The sequence below is a fragment of the Salvelinus namaycush genome, chromosome 31, assembly GCF_016432855.1.
Source record: "Salvelinus namaycush isolate Seneca chromosome 31, SaNama_1.0, whole genome shotgun sequence".
In the NCBI taxonomy this organism is placed as follows: domain Eukaryota; kingdom Metazoa; phylum Chordata; class Actinopteri; order Salmoniformes; family Salmonidae; genus Salvelinus; species Salvelinus namaycush.
Genome location: NC_052337.1, coordinates 29,952,198 through 29,967,905, shown reverse-complemented (window position 1 = coordinate 29,967,905; position 15,708 = coordinate 29,952,198). Strand labels below are relative to the sequence as shown.

The following is a 15,708-nucleotide window of genomic DNA, read 5'->3' as shown; positions in this document are numbered from 1 at the left end:
ATGAGTTCTGTTTCACTCAGAGACATAATTCAAACGGCTATAGAAACTAGAGAGTGTTTTCTATCCAATAATAACAATAATATGCATATTGTACGAGCAAGAATTGAGTAGGAAGCCGTTTAATCTGTAGAGCAAATTATGCTAATGCGAAACAGCACCCCCTATAGTGGCAAAAGGTTAACAGGCAGATTACTTTGGGCACGTTTTTCATCCGGATGTCAAAATACTGCCCCCTACCCCAGAGAGGTTTTAAGGAAAAATATAATGGTCATTTTTTCAGGGTCTAATTCAGGTGCAATAATTTCAGGGGTAATTATTGATGGAAATGAATGCCATTTAAAAACAGGGTTTTGTAAATCCTGGTGGATTGTAGTAGGATACTGAAATAAGACAGGCCTACTTGTTTGTTAAATTCTGTTTTTTTTGGGGGGGGGGGGGTTGTCATAATAGAACATCAAAACAGTTTAACAAGAAAATGTGTACAATAAACAGTGCAATTTGCTAACAAAGATTACTATTAGAAGCCAACACACAGCAAGCTATTTCATTAATTAAACCATTATTTAATTGTACTGCAGTTCTACTGTATTTTAAAGGCAGTGAAATGTTATAAGGGTATCCTGTATTATTGTGCATGTTTTGCTGGTAGCCTAGACAAAATGTGGAAGTGAATGTGCACTATTCAATTGGGTGGACTGCAACTTTGAAAAACACTACCATAGCCTGTAGTAAAAGCATTTATAGCATCAGAAAAAAATCTAAATTAGGGACCATCTCTGATAGCTATAGGACTGCAGAAACTGTCACAAATTTGAGCTTTTAATGACCTAGCAAATTCAATGACTTGGAGGTTAAATATATCACTTCATTGTTTATTTTTATTTTTATTGATATTTCATCACCTGCTGAATAAAAACCTAAAATGGCCCTACTCCTTAAAAAGTGAATCTGTCCAGATAAACTGAAGTGGACTCTGACCGAGTACCATTAGCTGGAGCCCAGAGTAATATTGTTCTGTCTGACTTGGGAAGAGCTCAGCCCGCATAAAGCCCCCCTGAGTCCGAGTCCATGCCAAGTCCCCCGGGTCTCAAACAGAATAGGCCCGAGCCCAGTCTGGTGACTATATGGTGACTACAGTATGCCACGAAGACCCTAACCCGCTTTGGTGCGCTCTGTCAGCTGTTTGCCAAGTGTGCAAAGCTGAATCATGTAAGCCCTGCTGAAAAATAACATTACAAACAATTTTAATAATTGTTCTAGTGTCTTATATGCAATGGGGGGCATGGCCTACAAACACTATGGACATGTTTATATAAACGCAACAATTTCAACAATTTTACGGCGTTACAGTTCATATAAGGAAATCAGTCAATTTAAATAAATGTATTAGGTCCTAATTGATGGATTTCACATAAATTTTCACTGGGCAGGGGTGCAGCTATGGGAGGGCCTGGGAGGACATAGGTCCACCCACTTGAGAGCCAGGCCCAGCCAATCATAAGGAGTTTGTCCCCACAAAGGGCTTTATTACAGACAGAAATACTCCTCAGTTTCATCAGCTGTCCAGGTGGCTGGTCTCAGAAGAAGAAGCCGGATGTGGAGGTCCTGGGCTGGCGTGGTTACACGTGGTCTGCGGTTGTGAGGCCGGTTGGACGTACTGCCAAATTCTCTAAAATAATGTTGCGGAGGCAACTTATGGCAGAGAAATTAACATTTAATTCTGGCAACAGTTCTGGTGGACATTTCTACAGTCAGCATGCCAATTGCACGCTCCTTCCACTTGGAACATCTATGGCATTGAGTTGTGTGTCAAAACTGTACATTTTAGAGTGAACCTTTACTGACCCCAGCACAAGGTGTACCTGTGTAATTATCATGCTGTTTAATCAACAAATTTGTGCACAAAATTTGAGACAAATAAGCTTTTTGTGTGTATGGAACATTTCTGGGTTCTTTTATTTCAGCTCACGAAACATGGGACCCAGACTTTGAATGTTGTTTATATTTTTGTTCAGTATATATTGGTTTCTATTAATTCGGTAGCATTTAGATAACTGGTCAGTAGTTGAATCAGATTTAAACCAAAAAAGAGATATCAATCAAAATAAGATGTATTTTTTTATGATGTCTAAATGACGTCATGAAAAAAACATCTTCATCTGGTTGTGATTTGGTTATAAGATATCTCGACCCGATTTCAACTAGTAAAAGACGTCTTTATCATGTCGAAAGCCCACTGGGTAGGGATTTTTTTCCCCCGCCCACGTTGTCATGATGTTAAAAGGATAATGTGAGATTTTGGCTACTTTTTCTACTTACCAAGAGTCAGATGAACTCATGAATACAATTTTTATGTCTCTGCGTCCAGTAGGATGGAAGTTAAGAGGTAGTTTCCCAAGCCAATGCTAACTAGCTGTAGCGCAATGACTGGTAGGAAGTCTGCTGTTCTGGTAGACTTCCAGGCATTGCACTAATGCTATTAAGCGATGGCTCCCTAAACTACCTTCAACTGTTTTCTCTGCAGTTGCATCATAATCGCTACTTCGAGACCCTCCATGCAGTGGATGCTCGATCGACCATAATGAGCTCATACTGTGAACATGTTTCATTTAAACCCACTCCTTTCCTATTGCAGGGGAAATGTTTGAAGACGTTGAAAGGCCACAGCAACTATGTCTTCTGCTGCAACTTTAATCCGCAGTCCAATCTCATCGTGTCTGGATCAGTGAGTCCTACCTACTAATGCAGCATTGCTATTGTAATATTTTTACATAGAAAAGGTTATTGCCAACCCTGATTTCTACCAAGGAGTGATGAATATTTGTTGCTTTGTGTGCTAACATGAGTTCTCTTCTAGTTTGACGAGAGCGTGCGGATATGGGATGTTAAAACCGGCAAATGCTTGAAGACCCTGCCGGCCCACTCTGACCCAGTCTCTGCAGTAAGAGACTATGCACATATAGACACCTTCAATGAACCTAAAAACAATGTACTTCAGATAATAGATTTTTCTGCTTATGAGCTTATAGTAGTTGATTAATACACTGGTCAGTGTGCATTCCGAAAGTATTCAGACTCCTTGACTTTTTCCACATTTTGTTATGTTACAGCCTTATTCTAAAATGGATTAAGTAGTTTTTTCCCCCTCATCAATCTACACATAATACCCCATAATGACAGAGCAAAAACAGGTTTTATAAATTTTTGCAAATGTATTTAAAAAATAAATAAATAAATGTATAAAACAAAAATTAATAATATACATAAGCATTCAGACCCTTTACTCAGTACGTTTTTGAAGCACCTTTGGTAGCGTTTACAGCCTTGAGTCTTCTTGGGTATGACGCGACAAGCTTGGCACACCTGTATTTGGGGAGTTTCTCACATTCTTCTCTGCAAATCCTCTCAAGCTCTGTCAGGTTGGATGGGGAGCGTTGCTGCACAGAGATGTTTGATCGGGTTCAAGTCCGGGCTCTGGCTGAGCTACTCAAGGACATTCAGAGACTTGTCCCGAAGCCACTCCTGCGTTGCCTTGGCTGTGTGCTTAGGGTTGTTGTCCTGTTGGAAGGTGAACCTTTGTCCTGAGCGCTTTGGAGCAGATTTTCATCAAGGATCTCTCTACTTTGCTCCGTTCATCTTTGCCTCGATCCTGACTAGTCTCCCAGTCCCTGCCGCTGAAAAACATCCCCACAGCATGATGCTGCCACCACTATGCTTCACAGTAGGGATAGTGCCAGGTGACCCCCAGATGTGACGCTTGGCTTTCAGGCCAAAGAGTTCAATCTTGGTTTGATCAGACCAGAGAATCTTGTTTCTAATGGTCTGAGAGTCTTTAGGTGCCTTTTGGCAAAATCTAAGTGGGCTGTCCGGTGCCTTTTACTGAGGAGTGGCTTCTGTCTGGCCACTCTACCATAAAGGCCTGATTGGTGGAGTGCTGCAGATATGGTTGTCCTTCTGGAAGGTTCTCCCATCTCCACAGAGGACCTCTAGAGCTCTTTCAGAGTGACCATCAGGTTCTTGGTCACCTCCCTGACCAAGGACCTTCTCACCCAATTGCTTAGTTTGGCCAGGCAGCCAGCTCTAGGAAGAGTCTTGGTGGTTCCAAACTTCTTCCATTTAAGAATGATGGAGGCCACTGTGTTCTGGGGGACCTTTTAATGCTGCAGACATTTTTTGGTACCCTTCCCCAGATCTGTGCCTGGACACAATCTTGTCTCTGAGCACTACGGACAATTCCTTCGACCTCATGGCTTTGTTTTTGCTCTGACATGCACTGTCAACTATTGGACCTTATATAGACAGATGTGTGTTCCTTTCCAAATCATGTCCAATCAATTTAATTTACCACAGGTGGACTCCAATCAAGTTGTAGAAACATCTCAAGGATGATCAATGGAAACAGGATGCACCTGAGCTCAATTTCGAGTCTCATAGCAATGGGTCTGAATACTTACGTAAATAAGGTATTTCTGTGTGGGCTTTTTTTTACATGAAAAACTGTCTTCACTTTGTCATTATGGGGTATTGTGTGTAGATTGCTGAGGAAATGTGTTTATTTAATCAATTTTAGAAGAAGGCTGTAACAACAAAATGTGGCAAAAGGGTCTGAATACTTTCCGAAGGCACTGTACATCTCTAATCTGCTCTATGTTGCTGTGTAGGTCCATTTCAACAGAGATGGCTCATTGATTGTGTCTAGCAGCTACGATGGCCTCTGGTGAGGGATAAAAAAAACAAAAAACATGTATTTTGTTGACTGTACTTTGCAAAGATATGCCTGTAAGTGTATTAACTTAATGACCTAAAAGAGCATCTGCGTTTTAATGATGGCCAATTTAACATAATTATGGGGAGTGTTTGGATATCGTTTGAGAAATGTATTGACGTTAATATCTTCTGTCTGTCCATAGCCGAATCTGGGACACAGCATCGGGACAATGTCTGAAAACACTAATTGGTAAGCTTCACCAGCCAGAATGGCAGCATCTGTAACCAGGTTTCAATCCAACCATTTTTATTTGTTTGCATATCGGATAAAAATGTCTCAACAGGCCTGATGGAAACTATCAAATTGTTGGTACATTTCCTAAATGTTGACAAAATCAAATACGCTCGACGGGTGGATCATTTTCTTGTCTGTTATTAGATTATGTGACAAAGTGCAGTGGAAACTATTTATTGTGGAATAACCATCATATCGACGTAAATTTGCAGTCACGCGATCGTATGTTGTGTCGTCCCACTACCTGGACTTTAAAAAAGCATGCACTTTATTAGGCTACAGATCAAATAAGTTGTGATGAACTTCACAGGGTGGTGAAAGTGCAAGGTGATGAGTTAGATGCTGCTTTCCTCAATAGATATCCAGGGTGTTCATTTTTATGCTGGTGACATGATGATTGATTATTGGCTGTCAATTGACAAATAAAAATGATCCTGCTCTTATTTATAATCTCATCATGTATCCGCTGCACTAGAGTGCATGCATGCTAAGACCATAGTGGGCACTTTTGCTGTTCATCACAGCATTTTTTGTTGTGCCAAAACCATCAATGGTCATAAATTGGATGGAAACGCATAGAATATCTGCTTTTTTGATTCTGTTAATGAAAAGTTATATGACAACGTGCTTTTTGTGTGGCCTACGTTATTACGCACAGCCTTTTATTCGCAAGATGCCGCTGCTGGTAGAATGTGCATATTTTGTGTGAATATTCTAATATTGGCTTGAAAATGTTTGGATAAATGTATAGAACAAAATCAAATGTATAGGAAATATAAAAGTGTACAGTATTTTTCTGTGAGTAAATTCTTCGGTCTTTTGCAGATGACGACAACCCCCCGGTGTCTTTTGTGAAGTTCTCACCAAACGGAAAATACATTCTGGCTGCCACATTGGACAAGTGAGTGTTAGATTATCAGTAGAGAACTGTCACTTTCCCTCAAACTCAGTAGGATATGACATGTATACAGTACCACAGCATCTTTGTCATGCGCTACTGCACCAGTAGAGGGCCCTATTGGACTGTCCAGTACGACTAGACCAAAGAGTTTCATTTCAATGGGAAGGAACGCTCAAGAAAATGTACAACAAAAGGCTTCTTCAGCACTCATAAATGCTAATGAATTATTCACCATCGTTTCTGTTGGGATGCTGTCTTCTAACAGTGATTATTATTATTTATTTTAGCACCCTGAAGCTTTGGGATTACAGCAAAGGAAAGGTAGGATATGTCTTCATGTTCCAGCCATGGTGTTATGGAATGCTCTTCATTCAAATGTTTCTGTTCTCTTCAGTAAATGTTCTCCTCTCATTCCAGTGCTTGAAAACATACACCGGCCACAAAAACGAAAAGTACTGCATATTTGCAAATTTCTCTGTCACCGGTGGAAAGGTATTTTTTAAATAAAATATACACTGCTCAAAAGAATAAAGGGAACACTTAAACAACACAATGTAACTCCAAGTCAATCACACTTCTGTGAAATCAAACTGCCCACTTAGGAAGCAACACTGATTGACAATAAATTTCACATGCTGTTGTGCAAATGGAATAGACAAAAGGTGTAAATTATAGGCAATTAGCAAGACACCCCCAATAAAGGAGTGATTCTGCAGGTGGTGACCACAGACCACTTCTCAGTTCCTATGCTTCCTGGCTGATGTTTTGGTCACTTTTGAATGCTGGCGGTGCTTTCACTCTAGTGGTAGCATGAGACGGAGTCTACAACCCACACAAGTGGCTCAGGTAGTGCAGTTCATCCAGGATGGCACATCAATGCGAGCTGTGGCAAGAAGGTTTGCTGTGTCTGTCAGCGTAGTGTCCAGAGCATGGAGGCGCTACCAGGAGACAGGCCAGTACATCAGGAGACGTGGAGGAGGCCGTAGAAGGGCAACAACCCAGCAGCAGGACCGCTACCTCCACCTTTGTGCAATGAGGAACACTGCCAGAGCCCTGCAAAATGACCTCCAGCAGGCCACAAATGTGCATGTGTCTGCTCAAACGGTCAGAAACAGACTCCATGAGGGTGGTATGAGGGCCCGACATCCACAGGTGGGGGTTGTGCTTACAGCCCAACACCGTGCAGGACGTTTGGCATTTGCCAGAGAACACCAAGATTGGCAAATTCGCCACTGGCGCCCTGTGCTCTTCACAGATGAAAGCAGGTTCACACTGAGCACATGTGACAGACGTGACAGAGTCTGGAGACGCCGTGGAGAACGTTCTGCTGCCTGCAACATCCTCCAGCATGACTGGTTTGGAGGTGGGTCAGTCATGGTGTGGGGTGGCATTTCTTTGTGGGGCCGCGCAGCCCTCCATGTGCTCGCCAGAGGTAGCCTGACTGCCATTAGGTACCGAGATGAGATCCTCAGAGCCCTTGTGAGACCATATGCTGACACATGCACATTTGTGGCCTGCTGGAGGTCATTTTGCAGGGCTCTGGCAGTGCTCCTCATTGCACAAAGGCGGAGGTAGCGGTCCTGCTGCTCGGTTGTTGCCCTCCTACGGCCTCTTCCACGTCTCCTGATGTGCTGGCCTGTCTCCTGGTAGCACCTCCATGCTCTGGACACTACGCTGACAGACTCAGCAAACCTTCTTGCCACAGCTCGCATTGATGTGCCATCCTGGATGAGCTGCACTACCTGAGCCACTTGTGTGGGTTGTAGACTCCGTCTCATGCTACCACTAGAGTGAGAGCACCGCCAGCATTCAAAAGTGACCAAAACATCAGCCAGGAAGCATAGGAACTGAGAAGTGGTCTGTGGTCACCACCTGCAGAGTCACTCCTTTATTGGGGGTGTCTTGCTAATTGCCTATAATTTACACCTTTTGTCTATTCCATTTGCACAACAGCATGTGAAATTTATTGTCAATCAGTGTTGCTTCCTAAATGGACAGTTTGATTTCACAGAAGTGTGATTGACTTGGAGTTACATTGTGTTGTTTAAGTGTTCCCTTTATTTTTTTGAGCAGTGTAATAATAATAAGACAAAAAAGGTGGATTTACGAGATGATGCTTTTCCCAATAGCTTCTTTTGAAGTATCATTCTCTTATGCTCTGTATCTCTCAGTGGATTGTCTCTGGCTCGGAGGACAACATGGTGTACATCTGGAACCTGCAGACCAAGGAGATCGTACAGAAACTACAGGGCCATACAGGTAGGGGAGAGTCATGGAACTGATGGAACTGATTATTACTTTGAGGTGAAAAATGCTCACAAAATGTCTGTTTCATTCTCTGCTTTTCTCTTCTCCCTCCCGCCATCTCTGTCCTAGATGTGGTGATTTCTACTGCCTGCCACCCCACAGAGAACATCATTGCGTCTGCGGCGCTAGAAAACGACAAAACCATCAAACTGTGGAGGAGCGACTGCTAAGCCCCCGGGCGTGCTTATTGTATTTTCATTTTATTGTACTTTTCATTTGACTGTTTTTAGCTGGACCCGAATGCCTTGAGGACTGAGCCTCAACTAGAAGAAGAAAAAGAACGCAAGTCCAGAACATCACCACAACCACTACCCTTCATCCAGAACCAGCGCAAACCCCAACTCAACCACAACCCTCTGCCTGGTCTTGCTTGTGCCCTTACATGCTCTACTATCTCTGCCTTACTCTTACTGTGAGCTGGATGTTTGTGTTTCATCAATTGGAATATGAGAATCACCCTTTGTCATTCATGAGGAAAATGGTCACATGGTATCTTATGCTTTACTCTCTATGTGTAGGTGTCTTAGTATTGATACATGCTTTGTTTTTGCCAGATTGGATTGGCCTCAAGTAAGTTCTCCTATTCACCATGTAAGGTGTTTTTTCTTCAGACTAACAGACTGCTTCACTGTTTGGTGTCTGACATTTCACTTTTAACAACTTGAAGTCTCATTGAAATGCAGTAGATTAGTAGCCTGGACTCAGATCTGTATGTGTCATGCCAAACATGTTGGTGACATGATAGCACAAACAGATCTGGGACCAGGCTAATGGATAAGTGGTAACTGTCATATTTCCAATATTCGTAATTAAACAGTCAGTATGAAGAGGAGTTGAAACAAAGCTTCATACACGGGAGTGCTTGAGGTTCATTTTGTTTTGTTGTATTTATTATAAAACGATCTATTCAAAGCTCAGAATGCATTGAAGGGGTTAAATACATTTTTACATACAATCTATTTCAACAAGGAATTAAGTTTTGCCAGCAGTTTCTCAACCACTTCTCTACAAGTCACTTAAGTAACAGTTTCTCTAGTTTGGTATCGACACTACGCTCGGACACAGCGAGCGCTGCCTTGCTTTGAACTCACTTCTACATACAACTAGGTGTATTCTGATTCTGTATAATACATTGTTGGTGCTCAACTGATCCCTCTAGAATTCACAGGTGTAAACGGTGGGTTGAGAAGTATATCGACAAGAGCCTACATTGAAGGGGCTCTTGCCTGTACTGTCAGTGCATTTTACTGGTCTCAACTCAATCCTTATATTCAAAGTAATGTCAATTGTGAGGAAAGAAATTAACTCAGAGGCTGTTTTTGTTTTTCATTTCAATTATTATTTTAGAGATGCATCCAGTCCATTGCCTTGCACTGTTCTTATGTTGATCCTGACTCGGTGTCTGGCTGTCATTATGTTAACACAACCTGGTTTAGATGTCAAAGCACAGTGACCAAATGCAAGTATTTTTGTGCTCCCCATTCTGTACATACTGCTACATCAACATGTGTATTGTTAAGACGAGCAATATGTTGGCTGTCTTTCTGTATCGTTCTTGTTTAACTGTCTTGATAGCTAGTAGTTCAATACACAACATGGACATGTTTTACTGCTCTCCCTTCTGGATGTTCATTGCACTGCAGTGGTATCAAGGACTGCATGAAATTCTGTGTCTGCATTTAGTCAATCTGGATTTTGTGAATTTGCATTTGACAGCTATACCTTGTGAATTAATAAAGAGCATTTTTTAAGATGTTAAATGTGGTGATCAGTGGCACTTTCTAAACAAAGTTGCTATAACTGCGTGACGACGTTAGAGCCACTGAACATGCCAATTGGCATGTGTTCTGTTGATCATTAGAAAACGAGATTGAATTATTGGAGGTGTTTCCTAGCCGATTCCGCGTTTGGTTAATGATGTTTTACCCCCTTGAGACAGCCGCGGAAGCACAATGACTAAAATTACTCATCTGTAATAAATGTTCACTATTTTGCGAAGGATGTTTTTAGTTGAGCAGTTTTACATCGTAACGTAAAAGATGCGCAACGTGTTGTCTTATGTGAACAAAGTCGGAGCTGCTGGGCAGGTCTGTCTCAATTTAAGCTATTAGATAGAGCAATCTCCGCAGCTGTTCAACCCATGTTAGTAGGAAAATGGACAGAATCAAATCAAAACCCAACCTTCATTTACCCGTTGTGATGCATGGATGTTCCAAACTCCGATGAGACTTACTTTATGACCAATTATCCTATTTAAACTAGTCAATTTTGAATAACTGTTTCTGACTCTAAATCGATGTCACATAGGCTGTTTTCAGGCAGTCCTCTTTAAATGTAATTTCCTATTAGAGGAGAGGACAATACATAACAGCACAAAGACAAAAGGAGCATCAACAACATCTACTTTTAGATTTTTTTAATAATATTTTTGTCTTTCCATGAAAGATAGAATATCGGAGAATAACCCACAAAGAACAGATGACGTTTTCCAACTCGTTAAAAATAGACAAAAATGTAATGAGAGGACAATCTCATCTTGTATCGGTAGGCCAGAAAAGGCAAAGTATAGGCGACAGTTACCAGGGTGTCACTGCAACCACTCTTCTCACTTTTTTTTCTTCCCCATTTTAAATCAACATTTACACAAACAATGTATACAACAGCCCACAGGAGGAAAATGGCAGGTACAGAGTACATAAGCAAGGGATAAAATTACCTTTATACAAAAATATATGTCAAGTGGGTTTTTTCTTGACATTTTGCTGAATTCGACAAAGAAATCTGTGATTGTGTCATGAGCTCAGCGTTTCCTGATAACGTTGTTGAACATACAAGTTGCTAAGCAATAAATAGATTTTGGAGGGCTTCATGTCTTTTGTGTTTAATAACCCGTTTTTTTTGTTGTTGCTGTTTTCAGGTCCCATATAGAACAGCTGTTAGCTGGTGAGGGTTAGGACTTAGCGGTCCTTGTATTATGCTGGTTGATTGAAGACTTGCTTTTAGAGAATCGAGGTCAATGTAAAAAGCACATTAAATTTTTTGACAAACACCAAGAAACTATTGAGTGTAACACTGGAATCAGGCCTGGCTCAGATAGTTTTAACTGAACTACTTGTCTCCCTGTTGCTCTAAATTAACTGGAAACACGGAACGGATTTATAGATATTTATAAATATATACACATATAGACAAAATATAGCTTTATGGTATATAAAGCATTTTCCGTAGCTATTCATTCTATCTAAGTAATCATTTCTGTATCAGTCCAGAGGACCCTTCTCTGTCCATTCCCTGCAGGAGTGAGCGAGCTTGCACATCTGCGTATGGCTTTAACGTACAGTATACACCTGGGGTCTTGAATCACATTAACCTGATCAAGCAGAGAATAGGAGACATCAGACAAGTGAGCAGGTGTACTTCTAAAAAGTTGGACAAACTTGTTTGCAAATAAATGAATTATCAAAATGCATGTGGTTATTTTTCTGAAATGTTTGATTTGACCTACTCATGTTCCAGAGAATTCAATTTCCAGATAATTACTTTTACTAGTGCTTAAATTGGTATCATTTGAACAATGAGCCAATTCATTTGTTTTTTGACAATTACAATTCGTGTCGATAAAAATACTGTTTAGACAGAATTGGTCTAAACACAAATCTTCTCCTTCCCCTAAATAGTTAAAAATATGACCTAATGAAAATGCAATCACCTCACCTAAATACACGAGCTAGATTTGAACTAAGGACGTGTCAATCAATCCTGCTGAGGTTATTGTTATTCATTCAATCTTTCTGCGAGCAAACACATTGAGGTTTTGACTGACCAAAGACAAAAATGAACATTGATAATGTCATGAAAAAGTGCCATTTCTGGTTAAATACTTGTACAAAATTCAAGTAATGTTGCAGTGCTGCATCTCTTCCACTAGGGGGAAGTCACAGCTCTCCCATAGTCACCAAATTCTCTATTCTCGCTGGTCAAACCCTCTATCTATCGCAAAGCAAATGTTCTATTCTATTTCTCTGTGGCTCTCCCTAGTCTGCTATCATAATGTGGACTGCCAAACTCGCTCCTGGATCTCTGATAAAGTTGATTGAAATCCAAAGCAGTCTGCTGTCCTACAGGACAGGGTTTAACCACCCCTTTATAATAACAACGAAACCACTCTATGGACAATCTTTGGAGAAGAAAAACACTAGATGCATAGTTATGCAGCAGCTGCAGCATAGAAAGAAAAAAAGCGCAATATGGGCATATAGCAGATTTATACATAACGTTACATATTTAACATTTCAATTTGACTTAAATGAAACTGTGTTGTCCACAGAAGTGCAGGCTATGGGTCCCTCTGAGGGTGAGGGGAGGCTGGGCAGCAGAGCAGTCAACAGTCTCTGTCTCTTCACCAGGCCCACATCCTCCAGTCAGAGTGGATGGATGGATGGCCTGGGCCTCAGCCTGATCTGGCTGCCCCAGAGGTGAGCTTGCAATGGAGCAGCATGAGCTCCACAATACTGAGGTTAAGTGCCAAGCAATAAGAGTACATCTAGCCATAAACATGACTGTATTGAAGCAGGGCGGGGGTGAAAACAGGTCATTTCAAATTGTTTTGCAAATTAATAATTAAACATATACCATCAACACTGTGTGTGTGGTTGTAATGTCCAGTACAGGTCAAAGACCTTCTAAAGCTAGGTTACACTGTGAGGAACAGCAGGCTTGGTTGCTGTGTGAAGGTCAATCATGGTGTGTTGAAATTCACAGAAGAGTGGAACAAAAGGTCTCAGAGGTGGAGGGAGACATGACAAAGACATGGCATCACTTTAAAAAGCACTTAGTTCAGATCAGCGGACACTATTTCCTTACAGTACAGTTCAGTCAAATCATCTGTCTATTTCTTCTTCATTTTGTGGTCACCTTATCTCAGACAGGAAACAGGACAAATAATTGTAGTACGAGAACATATATCTGTTTGCTTTCCTTCCTGTGGCAACCTTCCAGAGCACACAGTAATGACATGTAGTATAGGGCCTATGTCAGGGTGACTCCAGATACACACTGTGCCTAACGTCAGTCCAGTACACCAGAATGAGTAGTTCCAGAGAGAAGCTTCTCTGTGCAGACAGTCACGCCACATGGAGGTCATCCAGCTCTGGTCCTAAGAGGCCACACTGCAGGCTTTCACTCCAATCAGTCTATATGAGCTATATGAGCCTCTGAACACTGGACCGATGTAGCGATGTAGCGTCTCTCCTCTCATGTTCACACAGTGCTAATAGAATAAGGAGATGTGGAGAAACGGCTGAGTTTGGGTTCAGAGACCTGAGTGGAGCACCGATCGTCTACATGTTCTCACCTCTGAGTCCTTTTCTACAATACACCTCAAAACAGACCCAACCAGACCAGTCCGGACTGTATCGGACAAGACTTGACCGGATTGGACCAGACAAGACCGGTCCTGGCTCCTCCCCTCTGCACACAGAACATTAAGTTAGTTCTAAAAGTGAGACGGCTCCAATCAGAGCCAGGGACAGCCCATGCAGCCCCGCCTCTTTTCAACAAGTCCAAAACACGATTGTCACAATTACTACGCTGCTGTGCATCCAATGACGGCACTGTTAGAGATACACCTGCAGACAGCTACATGTTACACCTGGTCTACTCTGCTGTTGTTTCACCTTACAAAACAATGGCTCAAACACTTATTTTCTTCTCGGTCCGTTTCATCTCCAGTCCATCGTTGTCTCTCATGAGTTATATATATATTTATATTTATATATTTGTACAATATATAAAACAGACCCATATACATTGAACTTGTTTTTTGAAACACATCAAAGAGGGTAGAAAGGGAGGAGACACGTCAGTCTCTCAAGGGGGAATGGTTTGCAGGACCACTCTCGCTGTCCAGCGGGTTAGGGGTGGAGGGGGCGGGGGGAACACGGGTGACGCACCGCCTGCAGTTATGTCATTTGGTGGGGCGCCTCTAGCATCTCCATGAGGAAGGTGTCAATGGGCGTGTCCCCGATGAGCTTGAAAAAGAACAGGTGCTCCAGACACTTCAGACCAATGGAGCGCAGGGCTGGTAACCGCAGCAACAGCTTGGCAAACCTAACCCAATCAAAGACACAAAGCAGTGATTAGTGTGACAGGAAATAAGACATGGATTTAGAGAAGATGTCTCAAATGTTGATGTACAGTAAGTCATGACAGAGTTGCCCATGACATAATTGTACATGTACAATACATACATAAAGCACTTTCTGACAAACACACTGACAGATGAGTGGAGGAAGAGCGAGAAAAGAGAGATATAAAGAAAGAGAGGGAGGTATGTGTATTCGTACCTGCCAGGCTGATCTGGGTATTTCTGTTTGCAGTAGGCCTCCAGAGAGGCGTAGACCTTCTCTCTCAAAGCCTCCACCTCGCCTGGGTTAGACAAGCCTTTAGAGTCTGAGTAGAGACACACACAGACACGCACTGCATCAGACAACTAGGGACAGCAGTCACAGGATACCAGGTACGAATTTATGTACAGCCTGGCTGCCCCTGAAGGCTAGGACCTGCATGCTGTCATCAGAAGGCTTTAAGACAAATAAAATCAAATGACATGTGAGCTGCCCTGCTGGTCTGGGTCTCCTAGACGATGCCTTCAGAATGAATTCACACCACTTAACTTTTTCCACATTATGTTGTGTTACAAAGTGGGATTAAAATGGATTTAATTGTCATGTTTTGGTCAACAATCTACAAAAAATACTCTGTAATGAAAAAATTCTAACATTTGATCAAATAAAATATGAAAAATAAAACATATATCTTGATTAGATAAGTATTCACACCCCTGTCAATACATGTTAGAATCCCCTTTGACAGACATTACAGCCGGGAGTATCTGAGAGTTTTGCACACCTTGATAGTACAATATTTTCCCATTATTATTTTGTTCAATTCTTCAAGCTCTCTCAAGTTTTTTGCTGATCAATGCTCAACACACATTTTCAAGTCTTGTCATAGATCTTTAAGCTGATTTGAAGATGCACTCTCAAACTTTTGTATAATTTTAGCCAGTAGTTTTGAAAGTGATGCTCATGAGCCAAAAGTGGTCCCCGTTTTCTGTGTACTACGTCATTAAATTGTGTACTACGTCATCTTAATTTTTAAAATATTTGTATGATATGTTGCAAATCCAATTCGTAATATATGTTACAACATTGTTGTGCTTAAGATCGTGGAGTGCATCTTAAAACCTCTTAAGGATCCGCCCCTTTTTGTCCATTTTCACCTAAAATGACATACCCAAGCAAGGATATGCATATACTTGATACCATTTGAAAGGAAACATTTTGAAGTTTGTGAAAATGGGAAATGGATGTACGAGAATATTACACATTAGATCTGGTAAAAGATAACACAAAGAAAAAAACGTGTTTTTTTTACCATCATCTTTTAAATGCAAGAGAAAGGCCATAATGTATTATTGCAGCCCAGGCGCAATTTA

At 41.4% G+C, this 15,708-nt stretch overlaps 2 protein-coding genes across 2 annotated transcripts in view; one reads left to right on the top strand and one right to left on the bottom strand.

Moving 5' to 3' along the window:
* LOC120025771 (WD repeat-containing protein 5-like) overlaps window positions 1–9,970 on the top strand; it is a 38,903-nt gene extending 28,933 nt beyond the window's left edge. The window contains exons 6-14 of the mRNA XM_038970411.1: window positions 2,636–2,725; window positions 2,858–2,941; window positions 4,662–4,717; window positions 4,911–4,957; window positions 5,828–5,903; window positions 6,191–6,224; window positions 6,321–6,395; window positions 8,075–8,162; window positions 8,280–9,970. Of these exons, the coding sequence (XP_038826339.1) occupies window positions 2,636–2,725; window positions 2,858–2,941; window positions 4,662–4,717; window positions 4,911–4,957; window positions 5,828–5,903; window positions 6,191–6,224; window positions 6,321–6,395; window positions 8,075–8,162; window positions 8,280–8,380 (651 nt within the window). The 3' untranslated portion in view covers window positions 8,381–9,970. The remainder of the gene's footprint in view (window positions 1–2,635; window positions 2,726–2,857; window positions 2,942–4,661; window positions 4,718–4,910; window positions 4,958–5,827; window positions 5,904–6,190; window positions 6,225–6,320; window positions 6,396–8,074; window positions 8,163–8,279) is intronic.
* A 641-nt stretch (window positions 9,971–10,611) lies between these two features.
* Window positions 10,612–15,708, bottom strand: part of LOC120025770 (retinoic acid receptor RXR-alpha-A) — a 156,838-nt gene continuing 151,741 nt past the window's right edge. The window contains exons 10-11 of the mRNA XM_038970409.1: window positions 14,555–14,660; window positions 10,612–14,318 (exon numbers count right to left, since the gene is read on the bottom strand). Coding sequence (XP_038826337.1) covers window positions 14,171–14,318; window positions 14,555–14,660 — 254 coding nt within the window. The 3' untranslated portion in view covers window positions 10,612–14,170. The remainder of the gene's footprint in view (window positions 14,319–14,554; window positions 14,661–15,708) is intronic.